The sequence below is a fragment of the Protopterus annectens genome, chromosome 11.part0 (genome assembly GCF_019279795.1).
Source record: "Protopterus annectens isolate FY-2018-M chromosome 11.part0, PAN1.0, whole genome shotgun sequence".
Classification (NCBI taxonomy): Eukaryota; Metazoa; Chordata; order Ceratodontiformes; family Protopteridae; genus Protopterus; species Protopterus annectens.
In genome coordinates this window covers 1,211,594,786-1,211,618,318 of record NC_056745.1, presented here as the reverse complement: position 1 = coordinate 1,211,618,318, position 23,533 = coordinate 1,211,594,786, and the positions used below count along the sequence as shown (strand labels likewise).

The 23,533-nt window shown below is 36.1% G+C and overlaps 1 protein-coding gene across 3 annotated transcripts in view; it reads left to right on the top strand.

Annotated features, from left to right (window-relative positions):
- Positions 1-23,533, top strand: part of LOC122815790 (transmembrane protein 116-like) — a 520,221-nt gene that overhangs the window by 372,482 nt on the left and 124,206 nt on the right. For all 3 annotated transcript variants that reach the window (XM_044088571.1, XM_044088569.1, XM_044088572.1), the window contains one exon: positions 15,743-15,907. In XM_044088571.1, the coding sequence (XP_043944506.1) occupies positions 15,743-15,907 (165 nt within the window). The remainder of the gene's footprint in view (positions 1-15,742; positions 15,908-23,533) is intronic.

The following is a 23,533-nucleotide window of genomic DNA, read 5'->3' as shown; positions in this document are numbered from 1 at the left end:
TATTGTAGATTCATTAAAAGTACGATATAAATTTGAGAACAGACAGCTGAAATATCTGAATTTGTGACTGATAGTTGTACATCTGGTGAAAGAAGGCCAGTACTGATAGGTCTGTTGTTAAACAATACATTAAATGCCAGTGACACAACAGCCAGCTCTGCAGAAAAGTCTTCAAGTTTAAGAAGTTCAAAATGTGTGAGTGTTAACCTTATGGCTATGCAAAATAGAATATAGCTACCAAAAGTAATACATCTACAGACTTCTAGAAGTGTATCTCCTAAAAAAATGATGTGAAGCACAAGTCTAGTAATTTGCTTGCTAAGGCAAGATCTTTGAGAAATATTTGTACAACTTTTGAAGAGACAAGTATAGGAAAAGTTAATAACAAAAGAAATAGGATCCTGATGAAAGGTCTATTCAATATTCTACAACATAATTCTCCTTTGAAGTAATTTATCTAATACCTGCTTCTGATGATTAAGGGGTGCATGGCCAAACTTTATCTACTGAAAAATAAGACAATAAAAAAAATTGAACTATGCTATCTAAGTGTTCCTTGCTAATGTTTCTCAAATACTGAGAGCATCCTCCCTGGAAAAGCCCAAAACCAGTTTCAGGAGAGGACCAAGCAAGTCTAACAATTTCATGTACTTAAAATGTCATCAGTCCAGTAATGTGCTTATGTGGTGCCAAGCTAAAGTGAGAAATATCAGTGTCTATGAATATATGTATTTAATTGCAAAACAGGAATAAATAATAATGTTGAATGCCAAACCTTGGTTATTTCAAATGTGTACATATGATTGTGGGGGAGGGGGTATCACCTGCTGTTAAAATGTAGCATATGATTTGTATATGGTGAGGTCCAGCATAACTTTTGATAACTATCAGAGGCTCCCTTTAACTGCATCAGAGAAGCTGCATTCTTTTTGAAAGCACAACTTTATAGCATTATGTTTTGATGTTTCTAAACTTACTATGGGAATAACTCCTATTTGCAATGAAACTTTGACTTGTTGTAATGCAGCTGAAATGGAGGAGTTTAAAGCTTACTATTCAGTCAACTTAATTTCATACTGCAAATTAACTGAATACCAGAAATTTGATGTATACAGGTATTTTGGTATATTTTACATAGGCATAAAAAAATCAAAACAAAACTTGTCTTAAAATTAAATAAGTAATGTAAAGACATATATCTTTGAGTCACTGTCATTAAAAATCTTGGAACAATGGTAGACAATTTAAACTTTGACCAGTGTGTATCTATCAAAATGATAAATATATATTCTGGGGGCCCCCCCTGATTCTAAAGGTCACTGGTAACCATTCCAAGAAGATCATTGTACATTTTTGAATACAGTACTATAGCCTTCGACAAGCCACTTGCAGCAACTTGTAAAGGTGTAGTGATTCCCTAACAGAAAAATCACAGGGCTGGAAAACTTGAACAAGTTAGAAAAGCTTCAGAAAGTGCTGTTATATTCTGTTTCTTACAGGTTACTTAGAGATGACTTCTGCATAGTCTGCAGAGTACAATCTAATTTGGTTCTATGTGAAAGTTTATACCTCTGCTGGAGCTAACACCAAATTAGGGAACCTAATACTTAAAATAGATATCAGTAATAGTAAAACAACATGAGAGGTGTGTTATAAAATACTTCTCATTGCATATTTCAAAAACAAAATGCAGACAGACATACACACACACTCACTCACTCACTCTCTCTCTCTCTCACACACACACACACACACACACACACACACACACACACACACACACACACACACACACACACACACACACACACACACACACACACATACACACACACACACACACACACACACACACACACACGCGCGCGCGCGCGCGCGCACGCACTATGGTTGCCAACACTTTAAAGAGAAAATCCAGGGCGATGGATATCTGAGCTCTGAAAGTGCAAGGAGAAATTTGGGGGGGGGGGGCATGGGTATCACCCCTGGGAAGATTTTCTAATTTTGCTTTATAAAATGCATGTTTTAGAGCAGTTTTGTGACAATGTTCTATCGTACAAAACTGCCACATAACTGCTGAAAATATGCATTTCTATCAAATTATTTATGCTTTTTTGCTTATTGGTTTGGATATCAGATATTTTAGAAACAACAAACGATAAGCCTGTAGTAAAATCCATCACAGCCAATGAATGGATCCAGGAAAGAGTAGCCTAATGTAACTTGAGCCAGATAATTAACCACTTACTACTTTAATTTTGACTAGTCTAGTATTATTGTAGTATCTATAATTCAAACAATAGTACAAGCAGCAAATGTCAAAAACAATTCCTCATATTGCACCAAGTGACTAGAGGAACTTCCGCCATTTGCTACATGGTGATGGCAGAGTTGAATCAGTAGCAATGCATGTCAAGCTTTCTTTAGCCATGCAGAATTCATTGTACAATGCATCCAAGTCAGCTTCCTGCAATAACCCCATGGCAGTACATGCAGTTTTTACATGTTTAATTTCTGGTGGTTTGATGAGCGACAAGTGACTTAGAGCAAAAGCAATACCATCTTCTGACTCAGAGAAATTAAACCACTTGTTCAGGTACATCAAACCCTTTCGAAAGCAGCACAAAAATTTTCCGAGATAGATGCCTGGAATGGCTGCATATCTTAATTTTCAAGAACAGCATGTGTTTTGGATTCAAAAAAACTTATCTGCTATGCCTGATTCAATTTTTGTTCAAGTTCTGCATTACCAGAAACAGCTCCATGAATGTAAAATCTTCCAGCTCCACTTTCTGAACAGATAATTCAAAAACACTGCATATATTTTGCACAAAGCATAAGTAAGCTTTCCTGATGTTAGTCTTCACTGATTCACGATCATGTGTGCCTTCTTCTATGCCCAGATTTGCACAAACTCTCTGAGGGCATTTACTGCCTAGAGAAGCAAAATACAAAATGATTGCCGGCCAAGATTCCAATAACCTATTAAAAGAGGGACCCAGAGAGAGCCATCTGGTTGGTACATGCCTCAACAGTTCATGATACTCCAAATGCAAAAAAACATTTTCAGGTCCATTCTGCAGCTCACTGATATGCTGGAGTGACTATAAATGGACGTCATCATTGTTTCAACATCACAGCCCATTTCATCAATTACCTTCTTCAGAGCGTTGTGAATCACGTGTGTGTTGCAGTTAGTTTTGATGAACTTGTCATTTCTTTTCAGCAACTCTGTAAAGACTGACTGCTTGTGCCCATAACTGACACTGGTATTATCAGCTGAATATGATGATATGAGTGTTATGTCAAGAACATTGTCAGCCAGGACCTGAAATATCATGTTCGCTACAGAAGTAGAATGTTCATTGTTGAACTCAACAAAGTCAAGAAGTTTTTTTGTTAAAGCCAGTTTCTGCAGTAAAATACTGGACACATACAGGAAACATCTTGCAATTCTTCAAACCTGATGCATCTGTCAACAGAAAATCTCGAAGTGTTGTTAATCAAGTCCTTAATGATTGACTTGACAGACTCTGGAGCGAGGACATCGGTCACCAATGTCCCTGCCTTAGTGCGGCCACAGGTCAGTTTCTTGCAAATGGCAGAGTCTGGATACAGCTGGTGATCAAGCCTAGTGCCACAGTCTGCAGCATTGTAAGAAATGCGATGGTGCACAGCCTGATAAATCCTTGCCAACTCTACTGCTGTTGCCTGTTTATCAACTGTAGTTAATGATGCTGCTCTATGAATGGCAGCTGATTTCATGGAATGGTGTGTGCTTTTATGTGAGTCTACGAACAGCTGTGAGTTAGCAAGTCACTTTTTTCACAGTACATTGTCTCATGTTAATAGTACTAATATTTTAAAAGTGTCCCTGATTATTTCTGGATTTGTCACTGATTAGCTGAGAGCTATGATTTTCATGAATTGATATGATTCAGGATTACCTATCATGGATATGTAAAAAAAAAAAATCTTAACTCCAACACTGTGTGATAGACCCCTATCAATGTGGAAGAAAATCAAAGAGTACAAACATCAGAAAATCAAATATTCAATTATTTCAGGCATTTTCAGCAAGTGTTAACATTAAACAGCTCACCTTTCTCATTCACTACTTTGTAGTTATCTTGTTATAAAGGTGCCAGACATTGTTACTCATCACTTCAACTCCACAAGTCAATAACCCCTTGTGCTATAAAGAAGGAAGGCAGGATCGTGAATAAAAAAATCCAAATGCAACAACAAAGCCACCAAGATTATCCAGCAAATGGTTTCCCATAATATCATTTTCAAAGGTATTACAGTGGCACAAAAACTGTAGCAGCACCCCATTGGATGACTTCTGTGTGTGTGCTTATTGGTTCACTTTACATTAGAAGTTATCAGATTTGCTCATATACCACAATGCCAATTGGCTGCAATTGCAGTATATGAGCCAGTCAAAAAACATAAAGCTGAACTACCACTTTTCAGCGGAAAAGTGACTCTTAGCTATGCAATTGTGGTGCATTCTGAACAATCCAGAGCACTTGACTGGTAAGATGGGCAGTGCAGCAAGTAAACTACTCCTGGTACCAATAATAAAATATAAAATTCAGTCCATTATCTGCCAAACTTCAAATCTGGGAATTTTTATGTCCTGGACACAGGACACAAGACAGAAAAACAAGACTATACTGGAAAATCCAGGACTGTTGGCAACCCTAATACACACACACACACACACACACACACATACACACACACACACACACACATACTGATGCTCATCAACAGTTAATATATTTAAAGTATTTATATCATAAAGATACATTTTTACATTTACTTTCAAACATATATTAAAATGACTTTTTAATCTAACATCTTCATATTTGATACTATGTTGCAATTCCGTTATTGTCTTCAATCACATAACTATGCACTTTCTGGATTTTGTTCTTACTCTTTCCATATTTGGGAGGTCATATCATTAAGCCATCATATGACTTTCCTTTAATTTAACACACAGTCTTCTTAGGGTAATAAAATCACTGAAGTTGACAAAGTGGAAAGCAAACATGAACACCACAACTTAGCACTTTTGTTCCTTTTAATGAAATTAGAACTTCAGAAAAACATCAACCCTCATGCAAACATACATTAAATACAAATTTAAAAAAGTCACATGACTCAATGTCCAATAGAATTGTATAATGACTTTAAGACTTCGTTAAAGCTGTAAAACCATTTGAAAAATAATAAAATAATGAATAACAAGAAATAAGTTTGAAATAAAAATACCAAATAGTACAGCTAGTTTTGGATATTCAACCTGTAAGTAACTATAGGTAGTGTAATCTATATTTCCTTCACTAAATAAATTAAAAAGAATAGTATCTACTCTTAAAAAACTGTTTAATAATATTGGATGTTACTACTCTGTAACAAGTCACATCATTTAACAGATTAAACATAGCTTCACTTTATTCACGTGAATTCATAACAACAATTGATCCCCCCTTGTCAGCTCTCTTTAGCATTGAAAAATCTAGCCTCTAACAAAGAGTTACATATTATGGCAGCTCAATAAATAATGAACGAACACCAACCAAATAAAAATCTGGACGCCGACACTGAAGAATCACTGCTCGTCCTGGTGATGAAATATGTTAGTTTATTGTAACTCCACACGATACAAAAGACAGGGTTTAGCGCTTTCAACTGTTGTACACAGTCTTCATCAGAACAACATACTGCTAGTATTCTACTGCTTAAATACTCTACTTTTTTGAACTTAATTGAATAATTGCTCTAGTTGCCGCCAAAAACTTTAAAGACATACTAGTCACAATAGTTGATCAAGGATATCTACAATTTACCCTTTACTATGTATAGGTAACACATACATTGGGTTTAATTGTAGGTTAGTACTAGGCGCGCCATTTTAAGCCTAGCCAATTACCCCATGTGAGAATCAAACCCTGCACCTTGTGTTTGCCAGGTAAACACCTTAACCATTATGCCATCCTCCCACCCCTACTACAAAATAACATAGGTTGTAAATTACCTACTCTAATACATCCTGCCGTTTATCATAGATCTCATAATATACATACTATTTAATAAAATAATCCCCCTACTATATTTAATATACAAGTCCATCTAAAACTATCAAACTATTGCATGTATATATATATATTGAATACTAAAATACTATTGTAAAAATCATAAAATAAAAGTTGATATTAAAATATCATATACAGTTACTAAACATAAAAGCAAAATATTTCACTACCACCTTATACATATCCACAACATGCATATCTTCAGAATTGTTTAGTTGCATGTGATCAAATATACTAATAACAGAGTCACATCATCTTGTCTAAAATCCATTATGTAAATGTGCATAACTACATCTACGCATCCCTTAATACGTAGTGATTGTTTATTGTACACAAAATACAAGATACCTGATGCAAGATACATAATGTCAGGTGCTGTAGATGTATCAAACCTATACCTTTTCAAACTCACTTATAATAAGGCTAAAATGGTTTTATACTGACAAAATCATTGAGACCAGGTTTTGGGTGGAATCTGTCAGGATCTGCCATCTACTTTCTCTTGCTGCCAACTCCATTTTCCAATTCCCTCCAAGTGGTGTAATGAAAACCTGATCAATGATAGCAAATGTAAAACCATGTTCTGTCCCTTGCTCCATAATGTGCCTATATAATGCATTCTTACTATCACTTTTCTGTATCCGGTATAGGTGTTCATATACACGCTTCTTCAATTGTCTTTCCGTTTTACCGATATAGTGGGCATTGCACTGTGTGCAATTGGCTATATACACTACCCTTTTGAACAGCAATTCCGGTTTTACATCTAATAAACGTCGATTGATATCATCTAACCTGATGGTGTTGGCTGTGTTAATATATTTGCATTGTTTGCACCTTCCACATTTTTTGGTTCCCTTATGTGCATCTACTTCATCCTTTCTATGGCTAGCCCTCTCCAACAGTCGTTTAATATTGGGCGCCGTTTTATATACACATTTAGGTAATTTATCCCATCTTTTTTCTTTGTCCATGGAGACTAATATTGCCCAATGTTTCTCTAAAATTTCTTTGACCAAATGTGTGTAAGGTGTATATGTAAGTACGCACACTCTTCCCTGGAGTTCGTTTGGTCCTTCTGTTTTGTCATTCATTCTATAACATCCTAATAATGGTGGATATCTTTGTCCCCATTGACCTTCTACATATTTGATAACTTCATTAACCATTTTCTTTGGATAGGCACGATCTAAAAATAATTCTGTAATATAGTTAAGTTCTGCCACCATTATGGTCCTTGTGGAGGACATCCTGGCTGCCCGAATACATTGTCCTTTCACTATATTTCTGAACACATGTGGAGGGTGGCTACTACTGAAATGTATGTAGTCATTCGAGAATGTGGGCTTACGGTATAACTTGGAAATAAAACAAAAGGGAAAGTTTTCAAAAGGGTCGTAGGACCTATTACGGAAGACGCAGAGGTACGCACGCCAAAGGAAGCGATGATGTTGGATAATCGCAATGAATGTCATCCTGATGACTCGACAACATCTCCAGGACATCTAGAAAGTAACGCACTACAAACACCAGATCGCGGTTTTCCAAAGGGACTTAGAGATATGGATGTTGATTCTAGGACATATGGTAATGCAGATTCTGTTATTGATTTACCGGACAAACGTAAAGGAAATGGGTTCGATGGAATTGATATCATCAGTCATGGAGATGCAGAAATATGCAGTGAATACCCTGGTAACATCTTAGACCAGGACTTTACATTTGACTTTAGTTTCAGCAGGGCTCGGCAAGAGACAATGGGTAATGGAGCCCGTCCGAAGGAATATACTACAGTGAAAACCTATGGCAAAGGAAAGTCTAAGGCCATTGTGGCCCCAAAAGGTACTGTTACACAGACTTTTATACATGATTTTTCCAGCCCACGTAGACCAAAAAGTTTTATGCAACACAATGGACATGTTTCAGACTGTAATATTAATAATAATAAATGTGATATTAGGGGCTGCACGGAAGATGAGATGATGGTGCAGTTTCTAGAGGATAGTTTTGTTTTTTGTGATGCGGATACAGGATTTGTAAACAACAAATGTAATAAGATAAATATGATGCATTCTTCAGTAAAGGAATTGATATTTGATTTTGGTAAGAAATTGGTATCATATAAAAACACTAAATTAGACTGCAGTTATTTATCCAAGTGTCTCAAACTAAAGATAGTACCTAAGGGCATGAGATTTTTCAAACTGCCACTAGGTATTAAATATGGAAGTGACATCATGAAGGATTTTAATGAATTATTCGATAGTTTTGGGTTTGCATATATTAAAACAGTTATTAAGCATTTGGATGAAAAACTTATTAAGTTGGCTAATGAATTAGAGAGTATTAATAATATGATTACTAGTCACAAAGAATATGACATATGGAAGGAATTATACATGAAACAGTATGTAATAGCTGATAACAAAATTCAGACTATTATGGAGAGAAAGAATAGAAAGATTACACGTGACTTGGAATTATATAACAGTAACAGGGCATATGTTTGGCCAGCATATAGGGACCCCAACAATGATGTTAGTAATTTTCATCCCAGGAGAAAATCCACTAGAACGAATATAAGGGAAGAAAATTTTCAGGGGGGAAGATTTTTTCCAGCACGGAACATCAACAGGCAGCGATAAATGATACTTATGAAAATGGAAAGTTTATCATACCGACTGGTAGGATTGAATGTGGAACAGTGATAAGGTTGACCAGTTACACCGCACGAAAGACAAAGAAGTAGAGGGACAAACACACAATTGTATTAAGACAGCAATTAGCAGTCATACCAATATAGAGATAGCCCCTACGGAAAACAATGTAGTCAACATATATCCTAAGATCATTGTTTTTGAAGGATTTAAGGTGTATAACTATACAGAGGTGAAGGTTAACCATGAAATGGGGTCACTTTTGAGTAAGGGTATGAAGTATATACCAGCTACCGGGCTGCAATTAGTGGACAATATCAAGGAGATCAAAATGTTTTGCAGAAGACTAAATTTGGCAGCACATTTTGACAATAACAGAAATAATGAGAAGAGACCGATAGGTATAGCAGGAACTGACCTTAGGAAGAAAAGTACCTTCATTCCTGATAATAACCAGCAAGTGTTGAATTATGAGAAACTGGTATGCAATGATGTATACTGGATGTATAAAAATGTAAAGAGAACAAAAATAACCTTACAGATAATCTCCCAGCATTGGAGAGAGAAGCATTATCTGCACTGATGGGTATGAATGACATTAGAATCATGAAGCCCGACAAGGGCGGTGGAGCAGTAATATACTACACTAGAGAATATAATGAGGCTTTACACAGTATTTTTACGAATCAGGAAATTATGAGAACATCTCTATTAACCAAATCAACATTGGGTATAAAAGAATAGATTTGGTTATAGAAGAATATTTGATTGATAACAGGATATGTAATGATACCTATTCATTTCTTAAGGTCGATTATCCAGTTCTGGCCAAGATGGTGGGTATACCAAAAATACATAAGTGTTTGAAGAATCCCCCATTTCACCCCATAGTTTCAGGCTCTCGTTCTAAAACCTTTAACATAGGGAAACTCATAGACGGATGGCTCAAAAATGTTTATAAATCCATCCCTCATATCATGAAAGACTCCTGGAGATTTTTGGGTGATTTAACCAGAGACAAATGGCATTCAGATACAATTTATCTTACCATAGACGTCCAGGATTTATTTTCCAGCATACCTAAAGATGAGGGCCTGGAATTTTTTGCTAACAGCTTAAGGAAACACTCAGGTCTCACATGGAATAAGATTTCTTTAATTTGTGATATGATGGGGCTTGTACTGGACCATAACTATATAGCATTCCAGGGTGAATTTTTTAAACAGATTAAGGGTGTGGCCATGGGAGCAGCGTGTGCTCCCATTTTGCAAAATTGGTCATGCTCGAATGGGAGTTAGAACATGTATTTAACAGCACATTTTTTCTAACATCTCTTACTATGCAAGGTACCTGGATGATATTTTTATCTTGTGGAATGGTCCAGTGGAAAAATTGAGGAATTTATGATATACATAAACAATACTACTAGCTTTTTAAAATTCACACATAGTTACAGTAACACTGAAATAGCATTTTGGATGTATTAATTAGTCATGATGATGTGGGTTTTATTTCCAAGTTATACCGTAAGCCCACATTCTCGAATGACTACATACATTTCAGTAGTAGCCACCCTCCACATGTGTTCAGAAATATAGTGAAAGGACAATGTATTCGGGCAGCCAGGATGTCCTCCACAAGGACCATAATGGTGGCAGAACTTAACTATATTACAGAATTATTTTTAGATCGTGCCTATCCAAAGAAAATGGTTAATGAAGTTATCAAATATGTAGAAGGTCAATGGGGACAAAGATATCCACCATTATTAGGATGTTATAGAATGAATGACAAAACAGAAGGACCAAACGAACTCCAGGGAAGAGTGTGCGTACTTACATATACACCTTACACACATTTGGTCAAAGAAATTTTAGAGAAACATTGGGCAATATTAGTCTCCATGGACAAAGAAAAAAGATGGGATAAATTACCTAAATGTGTATATAAAACGGCGCCCAATATTAAACGACTGTTGGAGAGGGCTAGCCATAGAAAGGATGAAGTAGATGCACATAAGGGAACCAAAAAATGTGGAAGGTGCAAACAATGCAAATATATTAACACAGCCAACACCATCAGGTTAGATGATATCAATCGAACGTTTATTAGATGTAAAACCCGGAACTGCTGTTCAAAAGGGGTAGTGTATATAGCCAATTGCACACAGTGCAATGCCCACTATATCGGTAAAACGGAAAGACAATTGAAGAAGCGTGTATATGAACACCTATACCGGATACAGAAAAGTGATAGTAAGAATGCATTATATAGGCACATTATGGAGCAAGGGACAGAACATGGTTTTACATTTGCTATCATTGATCAGGTTTTCATTACACCACTTGGAGGGAATTGGAAAATGGAGTTGGCAGCAAGAGAAAGTAGATGGCAGATCCTGACAGATTCCACCCGCAAACCTGGTCTCAATGATTTTGTCAGTATAAAACCATTTTTAGCCTTATTATAAGTGAGTTTGAAAAGGTATAGGTTTGATACATCTATAGCACCTGACATTATGTATCTTGCATCAGGTATCTTGTATTTTGTGTACAATAAACAATCACTACGTATTAAGGGATGCGTAGATGTAGTTATGCACATTTACATAATGGATTTTAGACAAGATGATGTGACTCTGTTATTAGTATATTTGATCACATGCAACTAAACAATTCTGAAGATATGCATGTTGTGGATATGTATAAGGTGGTAGTGAAATATTTTGCTTTTATGTTTAGTAACTGTATATGATATTTTAATATCAACTTTTATTTTATGATTTTTACAATAGTATTTTAGTATTCAATATATATATATACATGCAATAGTTTGATAGTTTTAGATGGACTTGTATATTAAATATAGTAGGGGGATTATTTTATTAAATAGTATGTATATTATGAGATCTATGATAAACGGCAGGATGTATTAGAGTAGGTAATTTACAACCTATGTTATTTTGTATTAGTAGTCAATGTATGTGTTACCTATACATAGTAAAGGGTAAATTGTAGATATCCTTGATCAACTATTGTGACTAGTATGTCTTTAAAGTTTTTGGCGGCAACTAGAGCAATTATTCAATTAAGTTAAAAAAAGTAGAGTATTTAAGCAGTAGAATACTAGCAGTATGTTGTTCTGATGAAGACTGTGTACAACAGTTGAAAGCGCTAAACCCTGTCTTTTGTATCGTGTGGAGTTACAATAAACTAACATATTTCATCACCAGGATGAGCAGTGATTCTTCAGTGTCGGCGTCCAGATTTATATTATGGCAGCTGACAAGTGGGGATCAATTGTTATGAATTCACATGAATACAGTACACAAAGATCGGACACACACACCCTTTTGTCCAATAGTGTCTGCTGCCTTTTCAAAAATAGAACCCATTTCTATCTGGTTAGATGACATTCTTAACCCCATAGTTCAAAAATCATGATTTTATTTACGTGATTCTTGGCACCTATTAGAACTCCTAAGTGAAGTGGAGGTTAGTGATACATCTTTTTCCTTTGCTTCACTTGATGTCAATTCTTTATACACAAGTATTGAACAAGACACAGGTTTGGAGTTCCTTAGAGAATATTTACGTCTAGATACAGACGTTGAACAACATTAGCATTAATAACATTTGCACTTTAATGGAGGTAGTACTTGAAAATAATTTTTTCAAGTTAATAACAAATTGTTCCAGAAAATCTCCAGAGTTTTAATGGGTTCTAGGGTGGCACCCACTTTTGCCAATCTTGTTATGGTGATGTGGGAAATTAAATTTTTAGTGGAACATCCATTAGCTAAACATGTAATTTTTTACAGACGTTATATAGATGATTTAAATTTTCTTTTTAAAGGTGAGCATTCTAGTTTTCTTTCCTTACAGATGATCTCAATATGAGTACCAATTTTCTTAGATTCACTATAGGAGGTTTTGGTGAACATATTGACTTTTTGGACATACATTTGACTTTTGACAGTTCTACCTTGAGGTTTTCTAGTAGTATTTACAGGAAACCTACTTTTGTTAACCAGTACTTACATAGGGAGAGCTTGCATCCTAGTCATATGAAGAAAGATGTTGTCAAAGGCCAATTTATCAGGTTGAGCCATTTGAGTAGTGAGCAAGAAGTTTTTCTAGTAGAAACAAACAGGCTCATTCATTTCTTTCATAGTCGGGGTAATTACTTTTTATGGTTGAAAAGAATAGCTGATGAAGTTATTGAGTTAAGAAACAGGTCAGCTCACCCTATTTTGTCTATACAAAATTCTACCACCAGGTCCTTTGTACAAGAATGTTTTAATGACAGTTTGTCAGTTAAGGATTATTATACGGCCTTCCCTATTCCAATAAGTAACCAGATGGAACTCATCAAGGTTATTATCTCTGGAAGGTTTTATTAAGCAATCTTGATTTAGCCAAGATAATAGGCAATAAACTGTTATTTAGATATAAGAGAACTGTCAACATTAAAACCATTTTGGAAAGGGGACGCAATAGAAACTTAGAGAAGAGGACGCTCAAAGAAAGTACATTTCCGTGTGGACATTGTACACAATGTAGATACATTATGAATTCTTCTTCTGTAGAATTTAAACACATCCACAAGGTAATTTGGGCTAAAGAGTTTTGCACATGTAACAGCATTAATGTTGTATATTGTGCTTTCTGTAATTCCTGCAATAGTTTTTACGTAGGAAAGACCATTCGAACTCTAGGTAAAAGAATTTACGAACACACACTGGCCATTAGAAAAGGAGACCCCCCCTAATGGTTTAGCATGTCATGCAATTACCTGTGACAATTTTAAGAAATTTTCTTTTTTTCTTTTGGAAAAGATACATTATGATATTTTTGTATGCTGCGGTGGTACAGCGGTAGCGTTGTTACCTCACAGCAAGAGGTTCTCCCGTTCGATTCTCGGCTGGGCTTGAGAGTGCCTTCTGTGTGGAGTCTGCATGTCCTCCCCGCAGTTGGGTAGCATTCAAAAGACATGCGTGCGTAAATGGGCTTGCCTTCGTTAAAGGTTGAGTGTCAAGCTGGCACCTCGGCATTTCAGAAAAATCTACTGCCAATCATTAGCGGACCGGAGTTCCGCTGTGGTGACCCCTTACCGGGAAAAAGCCGAAAGACAAACAACATTATGATATTTTTGTGGTGATTATAAAACATTATTAGAGTGTACAGAAAGCCTATGGCAAATTATGCTGATTGCTGATCAGAAACCTGGTCTCAATGAGACTATTAATATAAACTGTTTTCTGCAGTCAGATAAACTTTAACATGTATTTTTATTTCTTTACACACCTATACATAAGAAGTGTGTATTTTTATTTCAAACGTATTTCTTGTTATTTGTTATTTTATTATTTTTCAAATGGTTTTACAGCTTTAATGAAGTCTTAAAGTCATTATACAATTCTATTGGACATTAAGAGTCATGTGACTTTTTGAAATTTGTATTTAATGTATGTTTGTATGAGGGTTGACGCTTTTCTGAAGAAGTTCTAATTTTATTAAAAGAAACAAAAGCTCTAAGCTGTGGTGTTAGCTTTCCACTTTGCCAACTGCAGTGGTTTGATTAATTTGTTTGAAGTTTTGGTGTTTGGAGGAGTTTTGTTCAATCATCTTAGGGTGAAAGCTGGATATTTTGTTCTTCCACTTAATTCTCATTAACCATCCCAGTTTATATGCATAAAGTTCCCTTTTATGCCCATCTTCCTTTCCACAGTAACACACACCATACTCTATAGTCTCTCCTCTCATCTTCTTACTATCTTTCTTTAATCCGTATGCTCATTTCTTTATGATTGTGGTGCTTCATAGCCTCTGTCCCAAAACTATCCTTAAGCCAATAAATAGCCCTAACTATAGAATTGTCATATGACAACTTATTGCTGAAAATTCCACCCTGCCATCCCAGATCACTGCTATTTGTATCCCCTACCTGTACTTTCATCTTATTCATTCTATACTACATAAGCTGGCTTTCAATATTTACACAATTTCTGCTATCCAGCTGTCTATTCAGTCTTAAACTTGTTTATAACCTACTCCTGCAGACATTTTTATATCTGAAGAAACAATCCAGTTCATAGAAGTCATAAAAGTCTTCAAATTTTTATCAGTTTCTATGGTCACTTCACCAGACCTAGTTTTAGCCAGAACATCACCTTATTTACTCGTTAGTCTGACCAAGAGGGGATAAAAGTGCCACTTGTCATGTCCTTTTATTACCAGTATTTCTTCAGGCCTCTAATATAACCACCTTGTCTTTTCAAATAATGCAACTGATATAAATCCTGTATAACTTGTACCTTCTACTTTCCACATTCAAGTCATATTTACAATATACTTACTAACATCTGATTTATATTTACAGATCACAGCAGTTTGTATCATGCCTCTGCTTAGATCAAAGCACCATCTTATTCACCTGTCAAACCAACCAATAGAGGTCAAGGGCCTATTTTCACTTCAGCTATTTTAGATTGTAAAACATCAAATATGGCATCTTTTCTGGTTAACTAAAGCACAGTCTGCATAAGTGCAACAAATTTTATTCATCACACTTCCGTGTTTTTATTTTCAATTGTAAATGTTGAGTAGACAACATGAACTTCAGAACCAAGCAAATTTTCCAGTTAGGCCAACTGAATTTTCATTACATTGCATATTTAGGATGGTTATCAAAAATATTAGCTTCCTCAGTTAATGTGGTTGTGGTGTTTGGGTGTGTGGGTGAGTGTTGTGTGTGTGCGCCTGTGCATGTGCTTGTGTGCGCATGTATGTGATATGATGGAAGGAGAAGAGTTCTGCAAAGAGAAATCATTCTGAAAAGCTCAAGATTGGAAAGCTGCTGCCCATCTGGAATGGTGACATGCTACACAGTCCATGCCTTTAGAATGTTTAGATTTTGATATACACAAAAAAATTGCACATAATTCTGATAAATTTTTCTTTTTCTTTTCCTTCCAAGGTCGATCCCACTCATCTTGTATATGGTTTATATTACTTATACATCTGTGATACCCATGAGAACAGACTTCGCAAACTACACCCACCAAAGAGACCAAGATAACAGACAACATTACTCTGAAAGCAGCAACGCAAGCAACACAAGCTACATTTATTACTGTTCAAGGTAACCATTGTTCTCTAAATCAGTACCTTGCAGTGTAGTTATTACCATGTGATCAAAGAGCTTATAATACCTACACATGTAGACACACGCGCGCGCGCGCGCGCGTGCGCACACACACACACACGATTTGCAGGAATTTAAATGTGCGCAAATGGTAGAAAATGGTATACAAACAGAAAGTAGGAAAGCAAAGGAAGTTGTTAAAGACATAGCAGCAAAGGCAGGTCTTGTAACAAATACATACTGATCACAAAAACTGACAAAATAATGCAATGATAGTCAAGATGTGAAATAAAGGCTAAACAGAAAAAAATGTAACTAATGGTACCAAAAAGCAAACATCTGCCAGCAGCTACAGTGAGGCATATTATATTTTCACCTTCCAGTAAGTGTACCACAAGCTCCTTTTTTTAAACATCATACACTTTACAGAGTCATGCTTAAGTAAGCATCAGGTGTAAGTAATTATTAGCAACAAGAAAATCTTACTATACTGGTAAGTTGTTAACTGCATACTTTAAAATCAGTATGATCTTTTGGGAAGATCAATCAGCCACAGATGAGAAACACACAATAGGGAGCAACAATTATCTATGCTAAATCCAACATCACTAGTGGACAAAAGGAGCATGAATGTGCAGCCATGTGCATTCAGATGCAGCCATAAGCAGGTGATTACTAGGATGCACTAATCCAGGGAATTGGGCTCGAGAGGAATGGAATAGAATAGAATATAATAGAATAGAATAGAACTCTATAATAGAAGAATATAATAGAATAGAATAGAATAGAATAGAATAGAATAGAATAGGAAGGTAGTTTGCACACAGGAGTAAAGCAATGAGTTGTTAATGAGCTGCATCTTGTATTCCACTGTCTGGTTCTTTCAGCCTTTGTTTGCCTACTGTGTGAATTGAGAAAGTCAGTGAACCAGACGGTGCTCTAGGATAACTGAGAATTTTGGAGAGGCTTTTCAATGGCCTCCTGGGCTGTTCATCTAGTAACTACCTATGAACCAAGATGAGTATTGCAACTGTCATGCACTCCCATATTGTGTTGATATATCCTACAATTCCATTGTACTAAGAGCGGCACTTCACAGATGTTATAAATTTATTTTTTTGTCAAATTTGTTAGCAGAATTCAAGGCAGACAGGTCATGTCACTGCATTTTGTCCACTAAGAGCAACAGTGTCCACAAACATGATACATTTAAAGATCAATAAATGAATAAATACTTATCCACAGTTTTTCCCCACCACCCCTGAAAAACAGTATTTTCTGTCTTTTCAAAGTACAGAATTTAAGTTTACCTTGGTTTAACCCTACTCCCAAATTATTGCATATACTCAATACAGGAAGGATTATGTTACTATCAGCTTGCATGAGACTAAATTACATTATTTTAAGGAAAGGAAAATGATTGTATCATCTATGGATACCTTTCCATATTTTCTGTTACCTAAAAAAAAAAGCAAAGTTCACAGCAACTACAAGCATCAGCTGAACTCCAATGTGGCCTATACTTCAAAGACAAGGCAATCCACCTATAATGGTGTCATTATATTGACAGTAGACACCCCATGCATTTATAGCCAGAACAGACACCAAGGGACATCATAGGCAATGTAAGTGGTTTTTAAACATGTTATTTCAAGGAAAGAACTACTTTTGCAAGACTTTGCTTGATATATTTTTGTAGCACTGCAGTCTTTAAAGGAGTGACAACAGAATTGCAAGTTCAAATTTCATTTTACTGCTTTGAACTTGATCTTTAAAACAGAAGAAAAGAGCACACAGGCCAATAAAACGTTTGCCATGCTATGCAGACCACGGAAGTGGTTATATGTGTTGCTTGTTTAAGATTATATTTTCTCCCTTAAATCAGTGTGTAGATTTGTTTTACACAACAGCATGCTCCTCCAGGGAAGGCAGTTATGATTGTTCCTTGTCATTTCTCCTTCCCTTTGTCCAGCTTACTTGATAACTGCCTTACTGATGTGTTATTGAAAGATGATCCAAATATTGCTCATATCTCTTTTCTTTGATTCAAAAATACACTATTTAATGTGTTTGTGTACTTCATTCTTGATTGATCAGACAGTTCTACAGTTCAAAAATGATTTAAAAATGTTTACATATGTTACCAAGATACATGCCTGGTGATATAATACATGGTGGCAGCTTTTCCTAACAAATTATTCTCCATATTCTTTAATTGACCTTTACCTAGTCATTACTAGCTAGTGCTGGGAGCTTAACCTTCTCAGGCATGGCAAAGGGCCAGTACTCTTCTCTTTTTCTGTTGGGTTAATTAAAAGTATATTTATACTCACCACCTCATTTGGTATGGTGCATGATTCTATGTTATAGTCTAGGATTTTATGATAGATACTTTTTCTTTTCACTGAAACAAGGTCATTTTTGATATGGACCCATGTGGCACTCTCCACTAGTCTTCCTAAAATAAGTATACAGGAAACATTGGAGCACATTGTAAGATGATCACTTGTTCTGAGGTATTTACTAAGATCTAGATCACAGGAAGTACTTCCTGATTCCCTCCTGTCTTATTCCTAATTTTCCAACCACCCCACAGTGCACAAAACTTATACTCTCCTATCTCTGTCTTGAACATATACTAACTCACTCTCTTTTATTAGTTTTTACCATATATGCACAAAGGACGCCTACTTTATCCTATCTAGTAACCAGCCCAGACTAAGTAAAAATTGCATAATACTTTTGTATATACAATAGAATAATACAAATATTTAAAAAATGAACTAAAATACAGCAATTAACAACTCTGCTGTTAGTTAATTCTTTCCTAGTGCCAAAAGATACCAAAACCCGTTCCAGTACCATATGGTGGGTACATCAGATCAAATTCATCCATAGTCACATTGGTAAAGACATTCTAAAAGGTATCCCAGTACTATATGGTCATCTAAAGGTCTAATCCCTCACATCACACAATTGAAATTCACCTTCAAAAGGACCTTCTTCAGCTACAGCACTGACTAAACTCTAACAAACTACTGCTCAATGCTAAAAAAGTCCATTTTATTTGGCATGCATAAAAGATTATCCAACCCCCCCGATACTTTAATATCTTTGACTGTGACAACAATCTCATTGCAACCAGCACCTTCTTTAGATATTTAGGGATCTGGCTAAACCAATCACTAATCTTTTTATGGGCACACAGAAATGTTGAGAGCCAAGATCAATAGTCTACTCTTCTGGGTCAACAAAATATCTCAGTTCCATTCACATCCAGCAAGGGCTACTAAAGGAAAAGGCATCCTGCTTGCTCAACTTAAGAATGGTTCCCCTTTGTTTGCATCAGCCTCTGTAAAAAACACTGCCACCATTCAGAAAGTCTCAAATAAAATATGTTGATTCATAGCTAAATCACCCTGGGATGAACACCACTACCTTATTCTTTCAAAGGCTAAGTGGCTTCCAGTACAGGTCAGATCAAACCTTCTGCCTGGTTCCTCACTCTTCAAAATGCTCAAAACTGACACTCCTTCCTCTCTCTCATCCAAACTTTTTACTGACACTAAAATTTATAACATAAGAAGCCGGTCCAGATTTGGTTTCTCTCTCTCTCTCTCTTTCTCTCTCTCTCTACAAACCCCTTTACTCAGCCTGCACACTACTAGCCACTGCTTCTCTGTACTGACCCAAAACTATGGCAGTCATCACATCCTCCTGATTTAACTGATCATACAAAGTACTCCCTGTTCAGACCACAGTTGAATGCAGCTGTTCATCCAAAGGACATATCACATAAAGTAATATCTCCAACTGGTAGTAACCTGGGCTGAGCCTGTAACTGGTCACCAGTGTTCTACCCAGGTAAATAAATTACAATAAATAAACTATCATATAAGAGATCTGGGGACACAGCTTGACAGCAATCTCCCCTTCTACCACAACATTGCCACTGTGGTCAGAAAGCCCTTCTATGTGGCAAATCTGTTTGCCAAAGGGTTTGCATCCAGGAAGAAAGAGGTCATCATCTCTCTGTACTCTTCCCTCATTAGGCCAGTCATTGAGTATAATGCCACATTTTGCATGTATCTCCCTGAACACATGCAACAGCTGGAAAGGCCACAAAAGTACCTCATTAATAGGATCCTATGCCTTAAAGACATGTCCTACATGGACAGACTAAAAAACTCCATCTATCCTCTGTCTCATATCGTCTACTAAGAGGCGATCTCTGCTTGACTTACAAAGCCATGTCTGACCCAGCTCTGTTAGAAATGCTACATCTAAATATATCCAAATCCCTCTGCACCACATGCTCCAGAGACCTCAACCTCATTACCACAATCAACAGAACATGCTAGAGGGACAGATTCATAACCCAGAAACTGCCTATGCTCTGGACCAGACTTCCCATACATGTCATGCAGAGCACCTCACTAGCCCTCTTCAAGAGAAATCTTGATGAGTGGATGGGAAATAGAAAGTTAACCCTGGGGATCAATGCAGTGGTTCTACTTGATAGAGGCACTGGGAACTAACGTCGGGCGGCACGATGCCAGGGCACTTTTATGGACTAGGCTTGTAAAAGCTCCAGCGTCATTAGCCTAGTACACACCTGTGAACCTATGAACCTATAAAAACCTCAGGAAAAACACAAGAATCTGCACTAACAAAACAAAAAAATAACTATTGCATAATTAGGTTAAAAAAATATGGAAACTTCCTGCAAATAGTAAAATGTGCAGTAATGACAAATATCAAAAATCTTCCCACTAATATAGGGCTCCCTGACAAGTATTCAACTCATTTGTGATCAGTTCATAGAAGTACAGTCAGAAATGGGTGAAAGCTCCCAATGCCATTTGCATTTAGGAGTAAAAGATTTGCAGAGAAAGCATTTTTGCAGAAGGCACTCTCTACTGCAGGCCTAATTTTATATATATATATATATATATATATATATATATATATATATATATATATTTATACACACGTCCACGGTGGTGCAGCGGTAGCGTTGTTGCCTCACAGCAAGAGGTTCTCCCATTCGATTCTTGGCTTGGGTTGGGAGTGCCTTCTGTGTGGAGCCTGCATGTCTTTCCCGCTGTTGAGTGGGCGTTCGAAAGACATGCGTTGAATGGGTGTGTCTTCGTTGAAGGTTGGGCATCGGGCTAGCAACTCGACACCATAAAAACCAACTGCCAATCATTAGCAGACCGGAGTTCTGCTGTGGCGACCCCTAACTGGGAAAAGCCAAAAGACAAACAACAAAACAACATATATATATATATATATGCATGTATGTGTATATGTGTGTGTGTGTGTGTATATATATATATATATATATATATATATATATATATATATATATATATATATATATATATATATATACACACACACACACACACACACATATATATTACTATATATATATATATATATATATATATATATATATATATATATGTGTGTGTATACATGTATATATCTATCTATATATATATATATATATATATATATATATATATATATATATCTTTATATATATATATATATATATATATATATATATATATATATATATATATATACATACACACACACACACACATATATATATATATATATATATATATATATAAAATACACACACACACGCACTCACACACTCACACATGCACACACACAGACATATATATATATATATATATATATATATATATATATATATATATATATATACACACACACACACACACACACACACACACACACACACACATATATATATATATATATATATATATATATATATATATATATATATATATATGTACAGTTGCACATATAGTGTATGTACACTATTATACGAAAAGGGAAAATCCCAAGTATATTGGCAATTTGTCCTTCTAGGGTAAAAGCTGGCAGGTTACAAATTAGTGATCATACAAATGAGTGTCAATCATCATCATTTTTTGCTCCCTCCCTCTATCAGAGCCACTACTTTTCTATGTAGACTACCTAGACGTCTATTTTAAATCAATGCCAAAAAGAACTCAAAGGCATACTCAGCAACATTCCTAAAAACAACGTTTCCAGCATCTTCACTATTCATGATCTGTTTCTCAAATTTTGGCAGTTACTAGCTGCCCCACTAACACATACCTATAAGCTCTCTTTTACAACCAAAACCATTCCTAATTTAAGCATGTCCCTGTAGTGTCCCTGCCCAAAGTATTCAAGCAACTTCAGATCAGCTGAAGAGTACTGCCGGATCCTGTTGCTAAAATACTAGAGGAACTCATATATGATCAAACAGTTTATTCCTCAATATGACATCATTTTAGACAGGCAAAATGGCTTTAGCTCAAAATATAGTACTGTTACTGCAGTTCTTTCTCTTATTACTCAGATTTGTACCAATATGGAAAAGGAGAAAATGTGAAGTGAAGTGATTATTGATCTTAAAAGAGACTTTTAATGCACTGACCATAATATCATAAGGGCAAAACTCAAAAAATGGAAATTCTCTGACAAAGTCTGTACATAGGTTCATCGGTATATACTGGGTTAACAACCATGGGGGCCATTTTAAGCTTTGCCATTCATCCCAACTATATCTGACAAGTTTTAGGAACCTTAAGATTATTCTAATGGATATTTCTAGGCTTGAGCTTAGGTGATCAAGGATTTACAACCTGCTTCTTTCCACTAATAGCATAGATACCATACCAGGGGTGAATTTCCAGGTCTATATAATTTAATCAAAATACATATTCATCAAATATGTATTCATCTAACACTAGTCAGCAAAATTTATTTCAGCGAACACCAGACTTTTTCTCAGGGTTATGAAGCACTTGGCCATCAATGCAACTTTTCCCCACTGTAGTGCGATCGTGGAGTTGGTATATAGCAAGAGGGGTGTGGGGGGCAAAGCCCCCCACTTGGGTGGGTTTGATTTAGTGAGGTGTCTGTTCCAGAATGCTGGTGGGTGAGTGGTTCCTAACCCTGGTAAAAAGTTCAGGGTTTGCTGAAATGAGTTTTGCTGATTAGTGTTCAATGAATATGTATTCGACGAATACATATTTCATTTAAGAGATATAGGTCCGAATTTCCAGTTCCCCATCTATTTATTCAAGTTACACTTGAATTAGGTTATGGAAGAGCTCTGCTTCACATGAATTGGAAGCATGTTCCAGAGAAGGGGTAGTTTCTGAGACACATACCTCACCCTCTAAGTTTATGTCCCTTGTTCAGGAAACTCTGATGCTATTTGTTTTGCAGATATGCAGAAGGTCCATCAGAGAAGGATCCAAGGATGCCCTTGTATGCCAGGCATAGATCTCCTCTCAACAGAGAGCTTTAAGGCAATCCACATAAGATATGTTGTTTACACCATCTATACTTTTTTGTTGAACCTCTGTGGACATTCTAGATGTCACATGTGCCTGGTTAAGTACATACAGAAGGGGACATTGTACTTAGTGACTGATCTGATGAGGACTGAATGGAAAATGACTTCCTTGGCCCTAGATACCCTTGCTTATAAGTTGCACAACATAGAATGATTTCCTTACTACCAAAGACACATGATGTTTGAAGGCAAGGTTACTGTCT